The sequence below is a fragment of the Micromys minutus genome (assembly GCF_963924665.1).
Source record: "Micromys minutus genome assembly, chromosome: 1".
Lineage (NCBI taxonomy): Eukaryota > Metazoa > Chordata > Mammalia > Rodentia > Muridae > Micromys > Micromys minutus.
The window spans coordinates 220,311,297-220,335,227 of NC_137969.1; the positions used below are offsets into that span (position 1 = coordinate 220,311,297).

The 23,931-nt window shown below is 44.5% G+C and overlaps 1 protein-coding gene across 1 annotated transcript in view; it reads left to right on the forward strand.

Moving 5' to 3' along the window:
* The first annotated feature begins 6,303 nt into the window (after positions 1-6,303).
* RHOJ (ras homolog family member J) overlaps positions 6,304-23,931 on the forward strand; it is a 75,981-nt gene continuing 58,353 nt past the window's right edge. The window contains 2 exon segments of the mRNA XM_080923032.1: positions 6,304-6,733; positions 6,735-6,871. Coding sequence (XP_080779158.1) covers positions 6,543-6,733; positions 6,735-6,871 — 328 coding nt within the window. The 5' untranslated portion in view covers positions 6,304-6,542.

The window sequence follows — 23,931 nt, forward strand, 5'->3', positions numbered from 1 at the left end:
CTAGACCCACCATCTACACTAACCTTGTTACCTGACTTCATCACATGTTTCCAATCATAAAAGTTAGGATAATGATCATTTTTACCTCCTGGATTTGGAGAAGAGACTACCTAGCTTTAAACATGAGCTCTTTAAATCACTGTCCTTGCCAGCATCAGGCAAGCTCTTCCCTCCTGGTGACAATGCCTCCAACAAGCATACAAGAGACAGCCATGGGAAAGAGCACCTGCGGACTTCAGCCACAAGCACAAATTTGTTTCTCACTTGCCAAAGCCTGGAGTGGAGGGTAGAATCTGCCCCCACTGAATACTTAACCCGAAGGAAGAAGGCATGTTGGTAGAAAATCGCCAGCGCCTGTTATAAAGTAAGGTGTTGGTTGCCATGTACCTGGACCTACAGAGCTATGGGGAACACTGGGGCTTTCTGGATTCCAGGCTAACCCCAGGCTCAGTGAGAGACCCTACATCAAGGGAATAAGACAGAGATACCAGAGCAGGACAGCCAACATCCTCTTCTATTCTCTATTCGTGGTCTTGAGCACATACATATGTTCACACATGCCTGCATACTCCATAAGTGAATACTCACACCCTAAAATATAGTAAGGCATGGCTGTTGCTATTTTTTACAATAAACAATAGTATTCAGGAAAAAGACATGACCTAAGAGCTATTTTTAAAATTGATTTATTGTTTGAGGAGTTGGATTTGACAATTGTAAAAGTCCCTTTCAACTTCAATGAGACTGAGTTTTAAAAAGATTTGGGGGACATTATAAAAAATTTAAAAGTGATTAGATACAAATATTCAGTTATTTAAAGAGGAGCCACAATTACTACAAAGACTCCACCTTCAAACCAGCAAGTGAGCTTCCATTGAGATTTTTGTGACAGAATCTGCTGTGGATGCTTATAGATGGGGGTAGTTTTGAAGACCCATCTTCCCCGTGAAAGACAGATTGCTGTGACAAGTGTAAGTGAAATGTATGAGATCCAAGCCATTTAGTGGGCTGCTTATTTTCCCATTATAAACTCAGTTTTAAAAATGCATAGCCTTTTATCAGACACAACCTGAAGAGAAGTTGCCCTCAGTAAGAGTTTACCTTCAGCACCCTCAGGAAATTTTCTGATGCTGGTAAAATCTGGATGCAGATGAATTTGAGACAGTCTTCCCAGGCACCTGAGTCCACTCAGTAGACTCCATTTCTCCTGCAGTTGGTGTGTCATAGGTTGAGGGCCTGTAAAAGACCATATCAATGTGTGTTTAAGTCATAATAATTAAAATGATTGCCTGGACACAGCACAGCCTATTTCTCCAGCTAGTGACCCTTCAGTTCCTCACATTATACATTAACTTTCCCACTTATATTATCTTTGTTAGTTTGTCTTGCTCATGTGTACACAAATGCATGTGCAAATGCATATTCATATGTGTAGGCACACATACATGTGCATGAGTGTGCAGGTCAGAGGCGAATATTAACAGGCTACCTTGACCCCTCCCTATCTCATACGTTGAAGCAGGGTCTCTACTTTGAGCCCAGTATTTGCTATTTTGACTAGTCTAACTAGACAGACTACTCAAAGTCTCCTCATCTTGCCTACTGGGCTCTGGGGTTGCAGATGAGCCACCATGCCTGTCTTGCTTTTACATGGATACTGGAGATCTGAACTCTGGTCCACATGCAACAAGACCTTTCCCATAGCGCCATCTCTCCAGCCTATGGTGTTCTCTCAAAATTATGAGATTAGAGGGAAAAAAAAGAAAAGTCTTCAAGATAGAAAAAATCCACTTATGAAAGTTTTTAAAATCATATCCAAGAAACTGTGGCCGATAAGATATGCTATGACATAGCTCATGACACCAGAGACAACTGGAAGCCGAGTGCAGGAACTCAAAAGATGTGAAACACAGACACATGAGCATCCCAGATGGAGATGACTCATCCCCCTTGGGAAGGGGCAGTTCCAGTCTAAGCTAGAACACTCTGTTCACTGTTAGCATCCTAGCCAATCTTAAGGATGTTTGGGTCAGAAGCCTTAGAATTACGGAGTGCTGTCATCTCCAATTTACATAATACCCATCACTGCTAAAGACTGGTTAATCTCTGAGAGGACCTTCTATGGAATGCAAGTGGCTAGTGACTTCTAGGTACCCTTGAATCACCAGAATCATAGCACACTGCACATTTCTAAACCTGGAACCAAAACACTCTGCCACAGAAAGACTAACCCAGAATAAGAAGGTCTGACCCAGTTACGCGACTTCCCTGTGCAACATCTGGAGGGACAACACAGAAAGAAGTCAAGGTTCTTTCTTCTATTAAAGTCACAGGAAAACTGGATTTAGTCAGGTGAGTCAGAATTTATGCAGGATATGAATGTGTGTGTATGTGTGTGTGTGTGTGTATGTATGTAGTGTGTATGTGTGTGCATGTGTAATGCATGTGTGTGTATGAGAGGGAGAGAGAAAGAGAGGGGGGAGGGAGAAAGAGACAGAGACAGAGAGAGAGACAGACAGAGAGAGAGAGAGAGAGAGAGAGAGAGAGAGAGAGAGTTTGAGCTGACAATTCATGCAATTCATGCAAAACCAAAGCACAGAGAACAGGAGTGAGCCAGAGAATTAAGGTCTCTTGGAAAAAGCAAAAAACATCACCCAACAAGATTTCACCATGCGCTGTTCAGTTTGGATAAACTTAGCGGTGAGGTACACCAAATAATTAATGGAACCACCAGTCAATCATCTCCATGGCTCAAGACCTAAAAGTCCAGACATCTGTTGTCTCAGTCAGGGCTTCTATTTCTGCACAAGCATCACGACCAAGAAGAAAGTCAGGGGGAAAGGGTTTATTCAGCTTACTCTTCCACATCACTGTTTATCTCCAGAGGAAGTCAGGACTGGAACTCAAGCAGGTCAGGAAACAGGAGCTGATGCAGAGGCCATGGAGGGATGTTACTAACTGGCTTGCTTCTTAGCCTTGCTCAGCCTGCTTTCTTATAGAACCCAGGTCTACCAGCCCAGGGATGGCTCCACCCACAATGGGCTGGGCCCTTCGCCCTTGATCACTAGTTGAGAAAATGCCCTACAGCTGGATCTCATGGAGGCATTTCCTCAACTGAGGCTCCTTTCTGTGATAACTCCAGCTTGTGTCAGGTTGACAGAGAACCAGCCAGTCCATCTGCCTAAGAGCATGTTAGACAGCAGTCTCCATACCACTTCCAAACTCACACAGACAGATGTTTAGAATGGAAGGATACTCTCGTCATTCTAGCTGACCTACCAAACGTATCTCTGTAATTCCCTGGACCTGTAAGAACAATGCTCAATTTTTAAGATTTGGGTTTATGTTAGGTTTATGTTTTTGTTGTCGTCATCGTCATCATCATCATCATCATCATCATTGCTGTGGTTTTAGAGTTTTATTATGTTTAAAACATGATCTGAGTATACAGCCCTAACCGGCTTGAACACAGTCAGGCCATAGACTTGAACTCACAGAGATCCTCCTCTTGAGTGCTGAACTGAAAGGAGTGTCCAACCTGGCCCAGCTTTCATGCCAGTCTTGTCTGAAAGTTTTAATATTAAAAATTATGTATTTTCACAGATATGTGATCCATTTAACAATACATCTACATTAAATTTTTATCTTTTGTTATTCTTTAATGGAATGCTTAAAACTTCTTTCTATAATTATTACAATTTTAATAAATGGTGATAGAACAACTTCATGGTGAGAAATACAACCAACATTCTTCAGAGCTATAAGTCACATGTCTTCCAGCCTGGCAGAAGTGCCACTCCACAGAAGAACTGAACAAGCTTCCTGAAGTGTCTTAAAGGTCTTTGTACGGAGTCCGAGAGACCGTGAGAATGGACCTAACTGTCTGTGTCTTGTGGTGCAAGATTTAGGTTACACTCAGGAATACCAACCTCACCTAAACCTCTGTAGGCTCACTATCCAGTGTGCAGATACACACTCTGCCAATCTCAGCCTGAAGGTCAAGGAAGACCCTGCTCACAGCTCTGCCAACCATCCATTGTCACATTCCCCCTCCCCCAGTGATCCTGTTTACTTCCAGGCAGCAGGTTTTGGGGGGTGGTGAATTTTGGGGAGAGGGGATATTTGTACTGCCAATCAATCCACCTTCTAAACTGCACAGGTTCATTTGACTACCTCCTTCATCCTCGAAGCCGTTTTCTGCAGAAGTACAACAGAAGTTTCTAAATTACAATTTTATTCTACATACCCTGGGCTCCCCAGAAAGACTAACTGAAAATAAAATTGCATCCACTACAGGCAGCCATGGGGGCCTCCAAAAGCTTCACAACGTGGCTTCATATGAACCATCCACATTCCAAGTACAGCCAAATAATCAATTTCCGTCTGTCATTCAGGCTGTTCATCAGCATGTGGTACCTCCTTCCCAGCCCAGGGTAGGACGATATGAGCCTTCTGTTGAGCCCATATGAGCAAGCAACTTGTTCTGGCCAGTGAACGTGAGCAAAGAGTCACTTCCTAAAGAAAATGGAGAGTCAGAGCTGTCCTCTCCATGTCCATTCCTCACCTGCCACAGTCATCAGTCATGGTGTGCACACAGTTCAATCGGGAACAACCCTGAATAAAAAGAACAATGCTATATACAAGATATACAAGGAAGAGGGGGAAGAGGGGAGGAGGAAAAGGGGGAGGAGGAAGTGGAGGAGGAGAAAAAGAGGGAGGAGAAAAAGGGGGAGGAAATGGAGGAGGAGGAGGAGGAGGAGGAAGAAGAGAAGAAGAAGAGAAGAAGAAGAAGAAGAAGAAGAAGAAGAAGAAGAAGAAGAAGAAGAAAAGAAAAAGACGAAGAGGAAGAAGGAAGGAAGGAAGGAAGGAAAGGAAGGAAGGAAGGAAGGAAGGAGAGGGAAGGGTTATTTCAAATTCTGAGCTCTGTTATGGTAACATGATGTCCCTGACTCATGTCTACACCTAACTGAAATGTTATTCTTCCCAGAAAAGAAATGCTGGGACACCAAGCATCATTGGAAATTGCCACTCTTCAAAACAGAAGAAATCTGGACCCTGTTACTTGATAGCACATGAGTTTGTGGGTATGCAGGTTACTGACAGCCACTGACTGAAGCTGACTTTTCCCCAACCAAGCCATGATGCTCAAAGCCCTTAGATAATCTGCAATCTTCAAAATCTTGTAGGAAAAGCAAAGTTCTTTTTCCATTTTTCAAAACCATTTGCAGGGCCACATTTCCAAGACAAGTTCATTAATCAAATAGAGTTTGTTCTGAGGCTGCTCCTGTGTCTTGAGGAGAGCCAGGCTGACCCTGGGGAGATGATTCAAAGAACAAGGGAAGCCTCTAAGCATAAAGGCCAAAAGGCTGCACTGTCTCCCTCCCTCCCTCCCTCCCCTCTCTCTTCTCTCTCTCTCTCTCTCTCTCATCTCCTCTCTCTCTCTCTTCTCTCTATCTCTCTCTCTCTCTCTCTCTCTCTCTCTCTCTCTCTCTCCCCTCCCTCCCTCCTTTCCCTCCCTCCTTCCTTCCCTCCCTCCCCGCACCCCCCCCCCCCCGGCGCTCCCCGAGTGTGAATATGCATAAGATAAAATTCGAATACCCATCTGATTGATTTCTTCTGTGTTTTAAAAAAAAAATTGGGGATGTTTTGGGGAACTGAAATGTGTATTTGAGCATTGTACTCAAACGCGGACTTGTAAGTTGATCACACCTGCACAAAGTCCCCCCCCCCCCCGACCCCTTAGAAACCGCGTGACTCTGGAAGATTTCCTTCCTTGTTGCAGAAAGGAGTTACTTGAGTTTCTCGTTTAAGTAAAGAAAAAAAAAAAAAACTGTAGGTTTTCAATTTGCTTTGAACTGGCGAGTCAGGAAGGGATGGATGACGTCATATGTTAGCCTGCATCCCTACGCGGTTCCCTGAGCTCCCTCGGGCTCCCAATTTCGGTCCTCTCCCCGGTTTCCGCGGCAGACAGTACTCCCCGGAGTTCCCATCCTTTATTCTCTGGCTTCTTCCCAGCCGCAAGCCAACAGCCTGGCTAGCAGGGGATAAAGCAGGAAGTCTGACAGCTTACGCTGCCTACAGGACCCCTGGTGTTTTCCCTCTCCGGTGTCCTGGCCTGGTTCCCCAGAAGTCTAAACACACGCACAGAGCCCCATTGTTGCCGCCTTCCCGGCCCACTGATCCTAATATGGAATGCAGGCAGGAAACCCACGATTTCCTGACACTCCGCAAGCTGGAGGAAGCGCGGGGGGGCGGGGACGGAGGGGGGGAACACCATTTAAAAGCCTCCATATTAGCTGTGTGGTGGAAAACCAGGCAGGAGTTATCTAAAATCCCACCATGTCATCAGCCAGGCTGGGGATGGGGAGGGGAAGAGTGAGCTCTCACGGGCTGCTGAGACTGCCAGGAAGTCCCGGGAAGTCTGTGGAAATGAGAGCTCCTTAACTCCAGCTCTACTCCAACTCTACTTCTCCGTTGGGACTGGGGAGAAAAGGGACAGACCCTTTTCATCCCTCCTCCCGAGAGTGACTTTCTTCTCCAGCATGGTGAGCGGCCCGGATCCGGTGTGGTCTGGGCTGCGCCCGGGCGAGCCGGGCCAGCCACCGTCAGGCCGCCTGAGCTCCAGCCTGGGGCCCGGTGCCACCGCTCCATGCACTGCAGAAGCCCCAGCAGCTGCTGCGGGAGCCGCCAACATGAGCTGCAGAGAGGGGACTGACAGCAGCTGCGGCTGCGGTTGGGCGCGAGGAGAACAGGATCCTGAAGTGCGTGGTGGTCGGGGACGGCGCGGTGGGGAAAACCTGCCTGCTGATGAGCTACGCCAACGACGCCTTCCCAGAGGAATACGTGCCCACCGTGTTTGACCACTACGCAGGTAGAGAAAGCTTGGGGACCAACTCCATCTAGATGAGCGGCGGGGCTTTAGGCACAGCTCGAGTTCAGAGGGACCTGGCTTTAGCCACGTGAGAGACTGATGTGGGCCTAGCAAGGTACCAGGTTACTCAGGCAAGAATGGTGTTAGGGTCCTGTGGAAACTTGGTCCATCAATTTACAATGCTTCTCCTCTCCTCCAGGACCTCCAGGCCAGAAATTTTCCTCAACATTTTTCCTTAAACTTTCTCTTTAACTTTTCACGATGATCAATTGTTTTGAAGTGTAGTGTAATTGCAAAATATTCCACTTAAAAGAAATCACCACTAGACACAAGAAAAGTGTTGTACTCTCTAAACTTTTCCTATTCCTCCATGCTAGTCATGACCGAAAAGCTAATAAAACCAGCCAACAAAACCTTCTTTTTCTGGATTACTTGGGGGCTTAATTTTTGTACTTTCACTCATCTGGGTTGGTAGATAAGGAGAAAAGTGTCCCAAGCTTTTACATACTTAGTGGGAAATTCAGTAAAAGACTGCTATGTTTTTAAAAGTAAAAATTCAAATGCAATTCAATCCTTTTCAAGCTTGTCCTGAAAAGACAACTTTGAGTGTCAACTATTTTAAACCGTGATCGCCCCGATACTGTACACAACTTAATTCTTTCATGGGAATTTTAGTATTCGAGTGTTTGAAAGTTTTCGGAGGTGTCAGCGAGAGCATCATGTCTTGTTGTTTCCCAATGTAGCTGTGACATAAGCTTCTCATGTCAACAGAGCCTTGGGCTCACTGTGGCCTCAGCTTTATAGCATTTCGAACACTTTGATGGCCAGTGAGTTATCAGAGATCTGGGGTCTGGTGTGAGGAAAATTCCTCTCTCTTCACCTTGGCTTGGGATCAGGATCAGCCTAAAGGAAGTGGCTCACAGGAAGCTAGCCTGAAGCTCTTCTCTGGCCACTTGAAATCCTTCCTCCATAGGAAACAGCCTATGTTTCTAACAGAGAAGATTGTCATCTTCTCTAGAGTGCTACCACACACACACACATACACACACACACACACACACACACACACACACACACACACACATCTTCCCTTCCTTTTAAGTAGACATATTTGTGGCCATGGTATACAGCTGACAGGGGATTCAGGGCTGGGAAGGGGGATCCATTTCCTACCAGCTTCTTGCCATTTGTAGAAATAACCAACAAGTCTGAAAACCAAATCTCCTGAGCTTTCCTGAAAACATAGTCAGTTTTTTAATGAGAACGGAACATAGACAAAAACAGGTTCATCTTGAGGGGGAAAAATGTTGTAAAGTGTAGGACTCTGGGCTTTGGGGAAGGGACTCTAATTCTGGTCCTGAAAACATCATAGCAGAAGTCATTTCTCCTGTGTCTTCTTCATGCTAGACAAGAGCGTGGCACATACTTTATTTCAGGCACTTTCTGATCAGAGACAGAACTGTAAAGCTACTAAAAAGAAAAGGCTTTTAATGCCTGGGAAATGATGTCTCCAGATGCCCATCCTTCGGGTGAGCCAACTGCAGTGGTGTTGGGAAGAAAGACAGAACCATCTTTGGAAATAAAGTTAGCCTATGATGGGAAGAAAAAAATTAGAGGTCAAACCAGCTGCCCTTTGCTGGCACTGAGATACTTCATGTCTCCTGTATCGCACACTGGCCGGTGTTTGAGCACCAAAACCTCTCAAAGAAGTTTTCAGGAACTGAACTGTATTATTTTAGCTTCCAAGAAGTCACAGCCCGGAAACACAGAGCAGTTCTTCGTGCACAGCAGACATTCCTGAACATGGCGACTTTGGTTTATTCTATATACTTCTTTCATATGTCATATCTCATGTGCCATCCATGTGGTTAAAGGGGGAAGACATGAGCCACCACTCATACTAGAGACTCATGAAGTGCCAAGTTCCATCTCAAGGACTCTACCCTCCCCATACTTGCACTGGCTGAGCATCAGCCTGTGGGCGGCCATCAGGGAGCAGAGCAACTCTAAAATAACCCCCCTCCCCACATCTGGATCCAGTTTCCAGTTCTCTGGGTCCTACTGACCCACTCTAATATAACAACAGGAAACACAGCTGCCCGGCCTTTTGAAAAGCGTGGTTAAAATCCAAGGCAGCCTGTCTCTTGAAGATGGCTCACTAAGGATGGCCATCCAAAGAGAATGTGTAATATAGTAGGACTGAGTACAGCAATACCACATGGTCCATTCTGTCCTTTACTCTGTGGCCTTGAAGAAGTTACTTAACTTCACCGTACCTCAGTTCAGGAAGGTAAAAACAGAGAAAGTAAAGACACTGGAATTGTTTTTAAAAGTGAAATGAATTTCATATGTGTAAAGTTCTTAGAGCCTGCCTTGCAATTTTAGATGTGGGGTCACGTATCACATCAAGGGCCTATACAACTACACACAGTGATTACATCAAGTTAAAACATTACCAAAAGAGCTACAGCTGGGGTGGGGGGAGTATTCTGTAATGAAAATACAGCAGCACTGGTAGAATGTGTTATTGTCCTTATAAAAATAATCTCACCGTGGTGCTGAGAACTGACAGCCCTGGCTACAGTAGAAATGAGATGTTAATTTAAGAGGTAAAATACATAAGAAAAGGCAGAAAAAAATAAAAAAAGAAGTTGAGGTTTTATTGCTCCTAATTTACTTGTCATTCCAAGCTACCAGAATCCCAGAGTATACCAGTATCCTAACTCTGTATGGTGTTTGTGAATTTTCTGAGGAGGGTTCTTAATCTGTGTCCAGTCACCTCCAGAAATATGTTTACATCTCTAGGCACAGTTTGCACTACCCTATCATGGTTTATGGGCTTCCTTACTCCCACCCCAACCCCTCTCTGTGCTGAGACTCCTTAAAGGAAGGCCATTTCTTGCTCCAGAGACACTTCAATGGTCCATGACTCTCCTTAAGACACCTTCTTAGCTGCGTTTCTGGAACACTTTCTACCTAGACTGTCCCATACCCTGATAACATTGTCCATCTCTTCTGTGGCTCCCCTGACTCCCAGAAACTGAGTGGTAACAGTTCAGGGGTCAGTCCCTGGTTCACTTCTCTAGTGAGCCTTGGAACACTAGCCAAGGCACAGCTTGAGACGCCACTGATATACTGCCAATTTCATACTTCTATCTGCTCCTCACAGCCTCAGAACACTTATCTATGTAACTGCATTCATGTATCTAATAAGCCAATGCTTCTTCAAGTGTCCCATCTGCTCTTCTTCTCCATCTAAGATCACTGCTGGTTTCTTCTGCCAAGCAAGATCAAGCACCAGTGTCACTGATGACCCTGTGCTCCTTTTGATTCCCCCTCTGCCCTCTCCATTCAAACCATCAGTTACATAGGAGCTCAGCATTCACAATGCCACTTGTCATGACCCTATTGCCTTTTCTCCTAGCCACACCAACACCATCCTTCACCTAGCAGAGTGGCCTCCCAACCCCCTGCTTCTAAACCTGCCCCCCTGTGAGTCTCCGTGCAGCCGCCACAGAACCATCCACAGTCCCAGGTCCCCCCATCCTTTCCTTCCAAACACACACTTCTCCTTTGCCACAGTGTGCAAGGTGCTCCATAATTTTGTCTGTTTTCTCTCCTTTCATCCTCTAATGCTGTCCTTGCTATTTCTGCCGTAACCACAGTAACCGTCCTGCTATTTCTCATGGAAGACTCCTTAAATACTTGACACTCACTTACCCTGGCCTGACACTCCCTGCCCAGATCTGACATAATATTAATTGGCCACATAATTTAATCCATGCATCTGTGCCTGTGTGCTAAAAAACAAAACAAAACACTCACACATGCACATGTGCAAACATACACACACACACACACACACACACACACACACACACACACACACACACACGTACATGAGAGGGGGCAGAGGCAGGGGGAGACAGAAACAGAGACAGAGTCTGACCTCTTATTCTGCTATACCTTTCTTGGCCGTATTTTAACACTACATGACATTGTGTGTTTATTTGCTACCTTCAGCTTCTCAGAACAGAGCTCGGAACATATTAGACATTCATTAGATAGTTATTGAGTGAACTGATCCTAAGCATTCACCATCTTGTTCTCTCCAGCACTGGAGTCATCCCTAGTTCATTAAAGCTTTGGTGAATCGTGCTAAAGGCATAGTTTTGTAGTAGAAACCTTGCCACACATGCCCAACCCTTAGTATCAGATCCTGTACTTGATTCCAATCACCAGAAAAAAATAAAACTTTGACAAATATATAGTGCCACTCTAATATGTATATCTTTAGTAATGAACATATGAAACTATTTACTAGGTATATTCTATCTTGTATTCTTTTGTTTTTGTTTTATATTCTATACGATCATTTTTTCTACTGCATAGCTATAAGACGTAATAATTGTCTTGACCTCAGTGAACGTTGTGACAACTATCGAATAGTATCGCTCCACAGTGTAGAAATGTCTCCCGATTTCCTTCATCTGCATTACACTCAAAGCTAGACTGCATTTGGTGTAACCCACTCGAATCATTGTACTTCTTATAAACAGAGCGTGTTCTAAACTAACCCATCCCACTGAGGGTTAGGACTGCAGAGCAGGAGCATCCGGATGAAGGTAGAAAGAGTAAATGGTGTTTGTTATAAGGCTCTAAAAGTACCAATGGACACGGCCTCCTAAGCCCACCAAGGATTTCTTAGAATTCCTTAACAGCCTCTGGACAGTTGAGTTGAGCATACAACAAGAACATATCTTCCTGTTCTTCAGTTTTTTGTGACCAACCCCTTACTGATAAAATATCTGTTAACATTTCATGTAGCATCAGAATAAAACTTCCATCTGGGTTTGGTTGGATTGTATGCTGTTAGGCAGTCTATGTAGTTCCTAAAACGAGGAACCTGTGTGTGTAAAATAAGCCGTCTCCAGTCGAAGCATGTCTCTACCGACGTCCACTTCACCATCTGCACCGCACTCTGTACTGAAATGCATCCCTCTGAAGGGCCTCTCTCCTAACACTCATCCTACCTAGGGCTCTTTCATCAGAAGTCCTTCTGTTTGGGGAGCCACCCTAAGCCAGTGTTGGCAAAGCCTGGCCTCCTGTGCAGGAAGTTAACACAATTCATGGAAAAGAGGAAAATCCAGTCACTCCGTCAGCCGCATGAGATAGAAAAGGAAGTTGTTTTCACAGAGAACTGAAATCTGGTTCTAACTTTTTCCACCAAACTGAATGGCAGCTGGCCCAAGGCGGACTCAGAGGCAGCCGTAACAGCTGGAATCGTGTGGAAATGAGACCAAATCCAGAGGTGAGAGAAATAATGAAGTGTATAAACACTAGGTGTTAGGCCTACAGAGACTTGACACAGGGCTGGAGATGGGGCTCCATGGCAGAGCACTTGTCTATCACTAAGTTTGATCCAGACACTTTGAAAATAAAATATAAAAACTTGTAACATAGTTCTGCCCTATAGGAAAGTCTATTCAGGGATACCCCTTTCACTCTTTATAAAAACATTTATAGGCACGATAAAGAAAGAATGGGCTCGTTTCTTGAAAAGAAAACGAACCTAAAGCAACTTTCACAAGACTATGAAATGAATCTGAATACTTCTTTTCCATAAACAGCCAAAATTTATTTTACGAAAGAATATTATCTCCTCACTTCAGCACAGCCCTTCTATCCAGTGTTAGTGACCACCCCCTCCTAAAACCCTCTAGGGGGACCTGACAACAGTCCCTTCATCAGCATTAGCTCCTTCACAGAAGGAAGAGGTCACTGTGGATAACAAAACAGGCTCCTGTCACTCCAGTGGTTTTAGCAAATCCCTATGCCAACAAACAGGGCAAAAATCAAGTGCATCTTTGATTTCGCCCCAAAAAATCTTACTGGTCCCCTTGAACACTCTTCTTATTAAGGTACACGGGTCCTCTGGCCAGTTCTCCACTGCCAGAAAACCCCACCTAGGATAGGAACCAAATGAAACCACTCACAGCAAACCTCACTCACAGCAAGCAGCAGAGGTGAGACCAGTAGGTCATTCAAAAGAAGTGTACCAACTTCTCCAGCATCAAGCTAGGCCCTGCTCCTGCGGTATAAACCCGGATGGACATGGTCCCTGCTTTCAGGAGCCTTTTAACCCAGCTAGGAAGGCTGGTACAAACAAATGGCTGCTTTCTGTTTGCTGGCTTCTGGGCAGACCATCGAGGTCTGGCAAGCCAGGTGAGGACAGTAGAAAGCCATTACAGACTTTCCAAAGGACCAGGGGAGAGAGCACAGATCCGAGGGTTGCCAGATTTTTTTTTCTTCTTTTTATTTATTTATTTTTGTGTCATGGGGGAGGGGTAATCAAGGCACATTGCAGGCACTTGTGCCACTGCACAGATGAACCACCAGGTTCTAAGCCTCAGATAAAAGTATACGTGGTAATTACGACAGAAAAGACGAGAATGCAAGAGTTGAAGAAACTGATCATCTGGTCCCCCCTAATGCAATGACCAGCAGTCAGATATCCAAAATTCCATTCCCAATCGCCCACTGTCAAGAAAGTGATATACATGTAATACTTTCTCCTGGACTCTGGGCTACCCTACCTAAGGCTCAATAACAGAAATCACCTATGCATGTCTTCCCCACAGCCCACACTGAGACAGGCAACCAGCTCTCTCAGAGGTAGTTGGAATGGAAATTGCACTCCGAAATCCAAACTGTGCTGCTGAGGCAGCAACTTGTGAAATATTTTACTTAGGAGCAAGCATGAAAATAAATACATAAATGAAAGAGAAGCTTGAATTTGTGGCCAGTGTAACATTAGAAACACCTGCTCCAGGGTTGGGACCTTCATCTGTCATCCATGATGACCCTACATACCAGCCTCTGCCAGCAACCCTCCAAGGACAGCAGCCAAGCCAGGCTCAGGGGGACAGGCTTCCTGCCAGCAGGCTTCCAGTTCTACAGAACCAGGCTCCCATAACTGTGCAGGTCAGGAAATGCCCCACAAGTCTGATCATAGAACTGCCCATTGAAGCTGAGTTTCAGATAAAACCCCTCTCCTCCTTCTTGGGGCGTTCTATAGCAACGGCTGGCGGGTCCAGCCATTGGATGTCTTTGTTTCTGAGTGTGCTCGCCTTCTTCTACAAAGGCATAGTGAAGGTGGGAAGCAAACATAAAATCCTTCAGGAAGATGGAGACAAAGATCAGAGAACCTGGCTTGTGTGTCAGTCTTGAGCCCAACCTCCAGATTGAGGAGCTCCAAATCTCTCTGCAAAGGGACAGACTCTCGTCTCGCCTACAGATCTATGTTCTCACGTGCACGTCCATGATACCTCTTAGCGTAGACCAAACACTTTTTCTAAGATAACACAGTCAGGCTAGATCCCACCACTAATTCAATATGGTCCAACTCCAAGGTCACAGAGTATCCTCACACAGCACACTCTGAAGTCCACCCACTTTTTATCTGCACCCAGACTTGAAAAGAGACGGGGACGTGGTTCATGTGTGGTCACTTCAGCTTGGTCCTGCTTCACCATGAAGTCATGGTACTCATACCCAGTCACACTTTCAACTTCATTTATGTCTCCCCAGGAGGGTGGCAGAATGAAAAATAAATCTGAAATAACACTGGGATGTATGACCCTTATAAGGTGTAAGGGGAGACCAAGGAAAAGTAAGCAGTATTAATCAGTGGGAAGGTTTGTGACATTAACCAAAAGCCACTGTTAGTTAGAGTATAATATGCTAAGCTGCAATAACAAATAGACAGGAATGTTGACACATGGGAGGGTATCCCTTCATACTCTTGTGTTTCTAGTTCAGCGTTCAAGTCAGCAGAGATGCTTTCTTCCATGTGATTACTTAAGGACTCAAGATGCTTCTATTCTGTGACCGTGGTGTCCTCTAGGAGCCCATGATAATTGCCATTCACAAGCTCAGTGAGAAAGAGTATGGAGCAGTTTGATTTTTTAGAGACACATCCTGGAAGTGACAGACATCATTTCCTGTCATTCTCCATGGAAGATAATTAGTCACATAACATTCTTCAGTCTAATGGAAGCTAAGAAAAAACTCACTTGGGTGCCCAGACAAAGACGAATATATCTTGGTAGAAATGAGCAATCTCTGCTTCTCTCTAGCCACCGAATACTTTTATACACATTTCCTCATACGTAAAGCAAACTTAACCTTTTCCCCCAAGATGACCTACCCCATGACACATGTGTATGTGCATGCATATGTATGTGAAGGGCAAAGAGCAAACAACATTGTTTTTCCTCAGGCACGGTTCACCTTGGTAACAGTTTCTTTGGAACTCTGCACTACATTTGTCTTTTCAGTGGGTGCTGAGGATGGAACTCAGGCTCCTGTGCTTGCTCAGGTAGCGCTAACCATCTGGGCTATCTCCCAAACCTACTGGCTTTCCTGTCCTTGAAATGTCTTGCTGTGTAAGACAGGAGACTCTCAGGAGCTGAACAACCAGCTGGCCTGCGTAGACAATAACAAACAACAAAACAACCCACCTCAAAACAAGATGGAAGGTGAGGACTGATACCCACAGCTGTCTCCAGACCCCTACATATCCATCCACACACCAACAGCACTCACACACATGCATACACAGTGCACACACACACACACACACACACACACAAGATATTTGTAAAAAGTGAGATATGAGTCTAAGCCAACGCTGCTAGACTAAAAGATGGAACTGTGAACATCAATTTCTATAAGCTTTCCAGATATTAGTCGGTCTCTGTGAAACTTTCATGTTGTGCTTCAAACCCATTGGAAAATTACACACTCATAGAGTTGAACTCTGTTTAATGAATGTCATTTAGTGTGTTTTTATGCAAGTATACATGTGTTTGTGCATGTGTGTGCAACACACATCCATATGTGAGAAGGCCAAAGGTTGAAATGGGACATCTTCTCAAGTCACTCTCTACCTCATATTTTTAGACAGTTTCTTATAGAAACTGAAGTTCATCAGTTGGCCTAGACTGGCTCCAGGGATCTCTGCCTGTCTGGACCACCAAGGCTAAGGTTGCAGACTCATGCCATCATGCCTGTGGGTTCCGGGGATCCGAACTCAGGTCCTCTTGCTAACACACCAGGCATGTCCTTCATCAGCAGCCACGTCCCTAGTTCCTCAAGCTTGCACAATTTATCAAGTCCAGTAAACCTTTCTTTATATTCATGAAGATATCTATAAATCAAGTCAGAAGGAACAATTTTATAACCAACCATCGATCAATAAAGCCCTTCACAAGTAGCTACACATATAATGTTCTGATTTGGGAGTTTCTATCAGATTGTATGAAGTGTAAATAGCCGTTAGAGCCTCTCAGTAACAGCTAGAAAACTCCTAAATTGTGACCTCAAAAAAAGAGAACTGTATCCAAGACAGACCTTGGCAGGCAGGGGGACCAATCACAGAGATGCCGGGGGGGGGGGGGGGGGGAACCTTGTGAATGGAGGTGGAGAAGGCTTGAGGCTGGGAGCAGAGGCCGCTAGGAGGCAGAGCTCAACCAACTTGAGCATAGCCATGTGCCAGCTGCTGAGAAGCCTGGCACTTGGGCACACTCTACAAAGCTGCCCAACATGTATCCTTTTCCCTGAGGCTCCTCTCCATAGGCCAAGTAAGTGGGAAGGCTCTGGGGCTTGGTGGGGGCATGGAGGGGAGCTAGGGAAAAACTTCCTGCCCCCCAGTTCCCCGTTGGAAGAAGTAAGGGAAAGCGCCCCGGTCCCAGGGTGGTTCAGATGCAGCTCCATCTTGGAAGGGAATTTTGTTGTTTCCCATCCATGCCCCTGTGACTGTGAACAGAGCAGTGAACATCTGCTTCCCAGCTGCAAAGCCTGCTGTTTTCGTCTCATGCTTTGACCTAACATTTGGGGAGGGTGAAAAAACCTCCTCCAGAACTATTTCTCTGAGTCCAAATGTCCTCCAAAGAAGACAGGATGGGCCTGAAAGAGAAAGTGTGTGACTTATTGGAGGGGCAGAAGTTCTCTTACTGGGACTCCATGTACTCACTGGGACAGCCCAGTTGACAGACAATCCTGCCGAGGCAATCAACCTAACCTCTGCTATTGGAATACAAGTCCGTGGTCCAATCCTCAAAAGATGATCTTATGGCTTAGAGAACACTGTCCTGGCCCAAGCAGAAGACACCATGGATGAAACAGACAGTTATGGTCATAGCTCAGTAATGAAATAATAATTTAGCAATATTGAATAGCAGAGTATTTCCTGCAGCAAAGCCCTGAGTTGCCTTTGCTGTCTTGTCAAAAGGTTATATATCTTAGGCAATAGATGTCTTTAGTTTGTGGGCAAGAAAACTGGGGCTCAAAGAGAAATCATTCACCCCACATCATGTGGCTAGGAAATGGCAGAATTAAGATTCGTATCTCTACCTAGTCAAACAAGGCACAGCACCCCGATTAGGTTGTGATTACCTGTTTGCTTACTCCTAGGCTTTTATATTAGTTTTTCCTTTATTCTGTCACCAGCCTCTTGTAGAAGACAAACCTGCAGAAAGCTGGGTTCTTTCTGCTCTGTCTGTTCTTATGGTCCCAGAGCCTGGGAATGAACATGAATCTTAGTGAGTGACATCTTAATCAATGCCCTCCACTCGATGTACCCACCCTGTGTGGACAATCCAGATAAGTCTTCTATATTGACCTTATCCACACCCTGAGAGGATATACCCTAACTATCACGAACACAAAAGGATAACTTTAAAAAAAAAAAAATGTTTTCCGGAGGCGAGGTTTGAGGGGATGGAAAATGTTTTGTTCCAGTGAGTTCTCAGTGTTTTCACTAGGCGTAAAGTGGTTTTCCTGGTTGTGTTAAGGCTTTGTTTTTAATCTCTTTGTTTTCAATCTGATACTATATCTGATAGAGGAAGATGGAAAGGCTACTGGATTGGTTAAACAATGGGGCATATAACTTTTCTTTCCAACCATGAGGCTAATTAAAAAGAAAACTGACAAGCAAATTATCTCCTTAACATGCAGCGTGGGTAAGCCTCCTGAGAACCATGAGTAACACTAAGAAAATGCAGCCCCTCAGTTGGTGTAAGTGCAGAGGCTCAGAGCTGGTGAGCTTTTAAGGCGTGCGATGGAATGGAGCTGCTCCTCTACTCAAACCATAGGGCAATCTGCACTCGTCAAAGCAAGAGTATAAAGAGAAAAGAGTCTGTGCACTCTCCTCGAAACTCCCCCGCCCACTTTGCTTATACTGGATTAGCTCACATTAAGAATCCTAAATGCTTCCTTGCTCAAAACAAAATGAATTCCATGTGATATTTTGTCCGAGATATTTTGTCCCTAGGTTACAGTCCTAAGTGAATTGCTCTGAACTTCAGATGCGAATGTGCTTAATTCTAGCCCTTAAGGGGCGCAGCACAAAAGCCAGTTTCCTGCCTAAGGTCAGCTTCAAGGTATCCTGAAAAATTAATATTTCTCCACCACCAGCTGACCAAGGGTGCCAAAGTGGCTCTCCACAATATTTGCAATAGTTCAAATTGGTAAATAAGAGGCTTAAGAATTTGCAAGTGTTAACAGGAGTTTACTGTGCTAAAGAGAGCGGGTGCTAGCTCACTGTGTGTGTGCATGCTGGGGTTTTGCTTCAGGACCCTACAGCATTATTCCACTTGTCTGTTCCCTCAGAATGCTTACATCCAGCTCCTTCTTCTCCTCCTTAATACACCAGGTCAGGCTGTAGATCAACGTTATTTCCTCTCCCTGGAGGTCAGTGACAATTGAGAAACACTTCATTATCACCCTCAGCCTAATGGCTCTTCATGTTCTTGAAGATTGGGAAAATCTCATCCTTGTTATCATAAGATATCAGTTTTTATTCAGGCCCCCTCATATCTGACCTATTCTTTCCCTGTCTTTTGATGAGAAGTTATATCACAAATTTACTTCAGATCAGTCACAACAATGTGCGCTTCAGAAGACACAGCCTCACAAAATAGTGTAGCAGGAATAAGAATCTTGTCAATATGGTTAGGTGCAGCTCTAACAAGATGGATAAACCTGGACCAAATCATCACCACCAACAACAACAACAACGATATCATCATCATCACCACTACTACCACCGCCATCATCATCACCATGTGTGTATGGGTGTCTTGCTTGAATGTATGTCTATGCACCACATGCATACCTAGTGTACACAGAGGCCAAAGTAGACACCAGACCCCCTGAAACTAGAATTACATACAGTTGTACTGGCAATCAAACCCAGATACTCTGGAAGGACAGTGCCAAACCTCTCCACAGCCCCCAAATAATTTTCATACAATCACACCTGTCTTTTGCTTCTGTCCCTTGTCACTCAGATTGATCACTCAGGCTAACAAATGCAGAGAGCTGCAGTCATTGGTATGAGAGCCTAACAAATACCAATAAATCAGTCCCAAATTTATCTACATTATAAGGTCTTGTTAAGGCTTAGAAAAAGACAAGATTTATTTGGATCTTAAAATTAATGTAATTATGAGCTCCCCCTAGCAATTCAAGCAGTCATACATGACACACTGAAGTGAGTACTTAATAACAGTGCCCTGGGCTGGTGTTAAAGATGGCTTGGTTGCTCTAGTCACCACACATTTCAAATCTGATTGCTCTGTCACTTTACCAGAAACTCTGATCGGACTAGGATTCGATATCCAGTGTATACAAAGTGCAGTGGCTCGTAATGATTGTCAATTTGACAGGATCTAAAGTCTTAGGAGACAACTCTCTGAACATGCCTGTGAAGGATTAATGACTGTAGAAAGACCTGTTGCAGTATATATTAAAAAAATATAAAAAGCTTATCTCTTTATCAGCCCTGACGTCTCACTCCTCAGGCCCGATTTTGGTACAAAGCCTCCTGCACCTCCATCACTTGGTCTGAGCCACCACCTGGTCTGAGCTGCCCCCATGGCCTAACTTTATCTGTGTAACTCTCTTCTCTAGCATTTGTCACTCTTGCTTCCTGAGTGTGGGTACAATGTGACCAGCTGCTCGAAGCACCTGCCTCAGTGACTTCCCTACTGTGATGGGTTTCACTCTCAAACTGTGAACTAAAATAAACCCTTTCTCCTTTAAGTTATTTGGGGGGGGGCATTTTAGCAGCAACAGAAAAAGTAACAGGAGATATCCAAGCACATAGGATTGACAGATCACAAATCAGCCTTCCATTTCATATACTATATTTCTAAGTCCATACCTTACTGTTTTTTTAAGGGTAGCACACGTCAGGCAAATATCCTACTCAGCAATTTTAACTCTTACTCCAAATGGAATTCCAGTTTCATAAAATTCATCTGTTCCCAGGTGTGTTGTGTGACAAGACTTTTCCTGGGGAGAAGTTACATTCCTTAGATAGGATCCCAGGACAGACCAAAGTACAGATACCACCCCAGTCTGACTTGATGAACGGTGAGGTTTACCGGTTGCTTACAGGAGCAGAAATAACTGAAAGATAGCTATATCACCAAAGGCCACCCTTGCACTGGAGACTGGCCACAAAATCTGGAAACCTGAAGTCTCCTGTGAAGCCTGCAGACAGCTTAACAGATGGGAGAGTGTTCTTCAAAGTGATTCCAAACCTCTCCCAGGCAACTTGCCTGGTTTCTGTTTTTTTTTTTTTTTTTTTTTTTTTTTTTTTTTTTTTTTTTTTCCATGCAGCTGGTCAGGTCTCAGTCTTCTTTACAACTTAGCTAGTCTGAGAATGACTCTTAAGCAGTCTCTATTGCTTAATCTCGTGAAGGTAGGGGTGGAGGATTGGGGGCATGAATCTAATGAATCTTGTCAGTTTCAGGGACTTCCTGAAGCTGGTTTAGTTGTTTACTATCTACTTATAGGCCTTCTCTGTAGGAAACTCATCCTCTGGCTCTTACGTTCTTCCAGAGTCCCCTTTGGCAATGATCCCTAAGCTTTGGAGGAGGAGACTATAGATGTCTACCTGTGGCTGAGAATTAGGCTACTGTGCCACAGCATCACTGTGCTTAAGCAGTCACTTATTCCTCATAACCAGAGCATTAGCAGTGGTTATGAGGTAAGGCTGACAACAGGGCTCATTTATAGCAGTAAACACACATTTTAAAGGCAGTTTGAACAGACACATCACATGCATCTATTAAAACTATAGAACTTACTTCCTCATTGAGACCTATAACCTCCCCAGCCACAAGTCAAAGTACCATATATGAACTCCCCACTGTGAGACGGACAGTAAGCACAATAAAAAGGCTGCTGCTTTTACCTATGATAGCTAGGACACTACTGCAAAAGCACATGTATCCTGCCTGGCACATGTCAGTATTTTAACACTCCAGGTCTTCCATGGTACATTTCTCAACATCTGATAAATTCAGTGGGCCTGACTTAATCTATTCAGACCTATCCAGGGCCAAGAGAAAAAAACATGGTACTGCTCTCCTCTGATGGACCCACACCTTGGGTCAAAGTGGCCCTGGGTTGGCACTGTGCCTGTAGGGGTAGCTGTTGCCTTTCCACCCACCACATGTGGCTGTGGGGAAGTTCCTGGCTGGGCAAACTGTCTCCACCCCTAGAATAACATTTCCTGGAGGGAAACCTATCCTCCTTAGTCTCGATGATATAAACAAACCTTGGGAGTCCACAAAACAGCGTGTGTCATTTTGGACCCTGCTGCATCATCAATTAACTTTAGGAGAAATAATACCCACAGTTTAAAAAAAAAAAAAAAAAAAAAAAAAAAAAAAAAAAAAAAAAAAAAAACTCTATCAGTATTGGGCCCATTTCCAGATGTGAGTGATTTCCAAAATGCAAATGGATGTTCAAGTGTTAGCTCTTAAAATAACGGCGGGAGCATAGAGGCCAGGGCACAGATCTATTGACATGTCTCTTGGTGCAGCCGTACAGTTGGAGGAAACACATGTGATCACACATCTATCACACATGTGATCACAGATCTATTACACATGTGATCACAGATCTATCACACATGTGATCACAGATCTATCTACGTGTCTCTTGGTGCAGCCATACAGTTGGAGGGAACGCATGTGATTTGCAATCCTCATCACAAGTTGCTGACAAAATCAGAGTCTCTATTTAGGGTCTTATCACTGCCTCAGTTTCCCCAACATTTACCATCTCATGAACACTTTAGAAACCTGTTTCCTGGGAAATAAGGAAGAGAATTCCTCTGATACTTGGCTCCAATTTAAAAGCCCAAATCTGGATACTCCCTCAAGGCCTGCAATAACTCAGGGCCGGGAGGAGCATGAAATAAAGCATTCTGCAGATGGGAACGATCTGCCCACAGAATGACCCCGCTTTTCCCTGAAAAGAGCTGACTGAACAACAACAAAGATGCTGCCATTTTTCTTTTTCTTTGCGAATTGTAAACTTAACTTTCAAATAAAGCCTCTCACTCAAAAGAATTGAACGTATATGTTTTTCTCCTTGTGGTTTGCTTTGGTTTTGAGACTGGCTCTTTGCATAATGCTTTCACCAGCAATTCTCATGCCTGGGTTTCCAGAGTGCCAGGGTTACAATTATAAATATGCACTGGCATACCCAGGTTGGTCTTGAACTCATGATCCCCCTGCCTCTGGAGTGGTAGGATTGGGGTCAAAGGTATACACCATCACACTTTGTCTCCCCCATGGTCCCTGAAAAAAAACTGTACTTGTATTCCTTGATTCTTTTTAGTTTGTTCTCCCTCTCCCTTCCCTCCCTCTCTTCCTCCCTCCGTGTGTGTGTGTGTGTGTGTGTGTGTGTGTGTGTGTGTGTGTGTGTGTGCGCGTGCGCGCGCGCGCTCGTGCTTTTTGAGACAGGGTTTCTCTGTATTCCCTGGCTGTCCTGGAACTAGCTCTGTAGAACTCACAGAGTTCCTTCCACCTGCCTCTGCCATCCAAATGCCGGGATTAAAGGCATGTGCTACCACTGCCTAACTTTACGCCATCATTAAAAGGGAACTCTTCACGCCTTCCTTGAAAGTTTTGGAACTTTCTGATTTATGTGTGAAGACTTTTCCTGCCCTGTGGTGTGCCTCTTCCTAGTGAGGTCACACAAAGGAGATCTCCTCTGCCAAGAAAAAAGATATAGAGCAACATATAGGGTATATCCACTTAGGAGCAGCTCCTGATAAGCCAGATTTCATGCTAATACTATTTAAATTTTATCCTTTATCAAAAAAAAGGGGACTGGAGATATATTTTAACGGTATCCGTGAGGAGGACAGAAATGTTGTTATGGAAATGACACCATGATGTGAGGAGAATGAGGAGAAGAAGATTTCTTCTTCGGCAGATTAATCAGGGATTCAGGGGAGACAGCATGACTCTGTCCTGGAGAAATGACAATCAAATGTATGGGAAAAGGAAATTAAGTAAAAAAGTTCTCTGTGGTTATTCAAGAGCAGAGTTCCTCCAGCCTCACACCCATAGCACTATCCCACTAGATCCTGTAGGGGTCACTCACACTCACTCGAGAGGTGCAAATATTCAAGGCCAGCCTGGGTCACATAGTAAGAGCCAGCCTTAAAAATCCAACAAAATGATTTTTAATCCTTATCTTGGTGCATACAGCTTCTGCTCTTGTCTAAGAAACAAGATTCTGTGTATCCTCCGAAAGCCGTCCACAAAGTTCTTGCTGGGAGCCCAATCTCCTTGCCTAGGAGAAGTGCTTCAGAAAGCAGGATCCACTTGGAGATCCTGGTCTATCAGACAGTGGGAACTGGGGGAACAGGTGTCCTCATAAAACACCCAGAGGTTCTCTGGAGTGTAATGGATACCATTTGAATTTGGCTTCCAAATTTCTTCCTTCTTCATACATACCATTCTTCAGTGACTAAAAATGTAGATTCCAAAGCAAAACAAATACTTATTGACAAACTCCATCTTAAGATCTACACTGGTGCGCTGGGACTTTTGACACAGTAAGATTGCCCCCAGTTTTCTAAGTCCCCTTCCCTAATACTGATATTTCCCCCTCAGCTACTGGCACATTGTTCACAGGGCAGCTTTTCTCCCTTCTGCAGGCTCCCCTTCCAATAGGCAAGGCCTTTC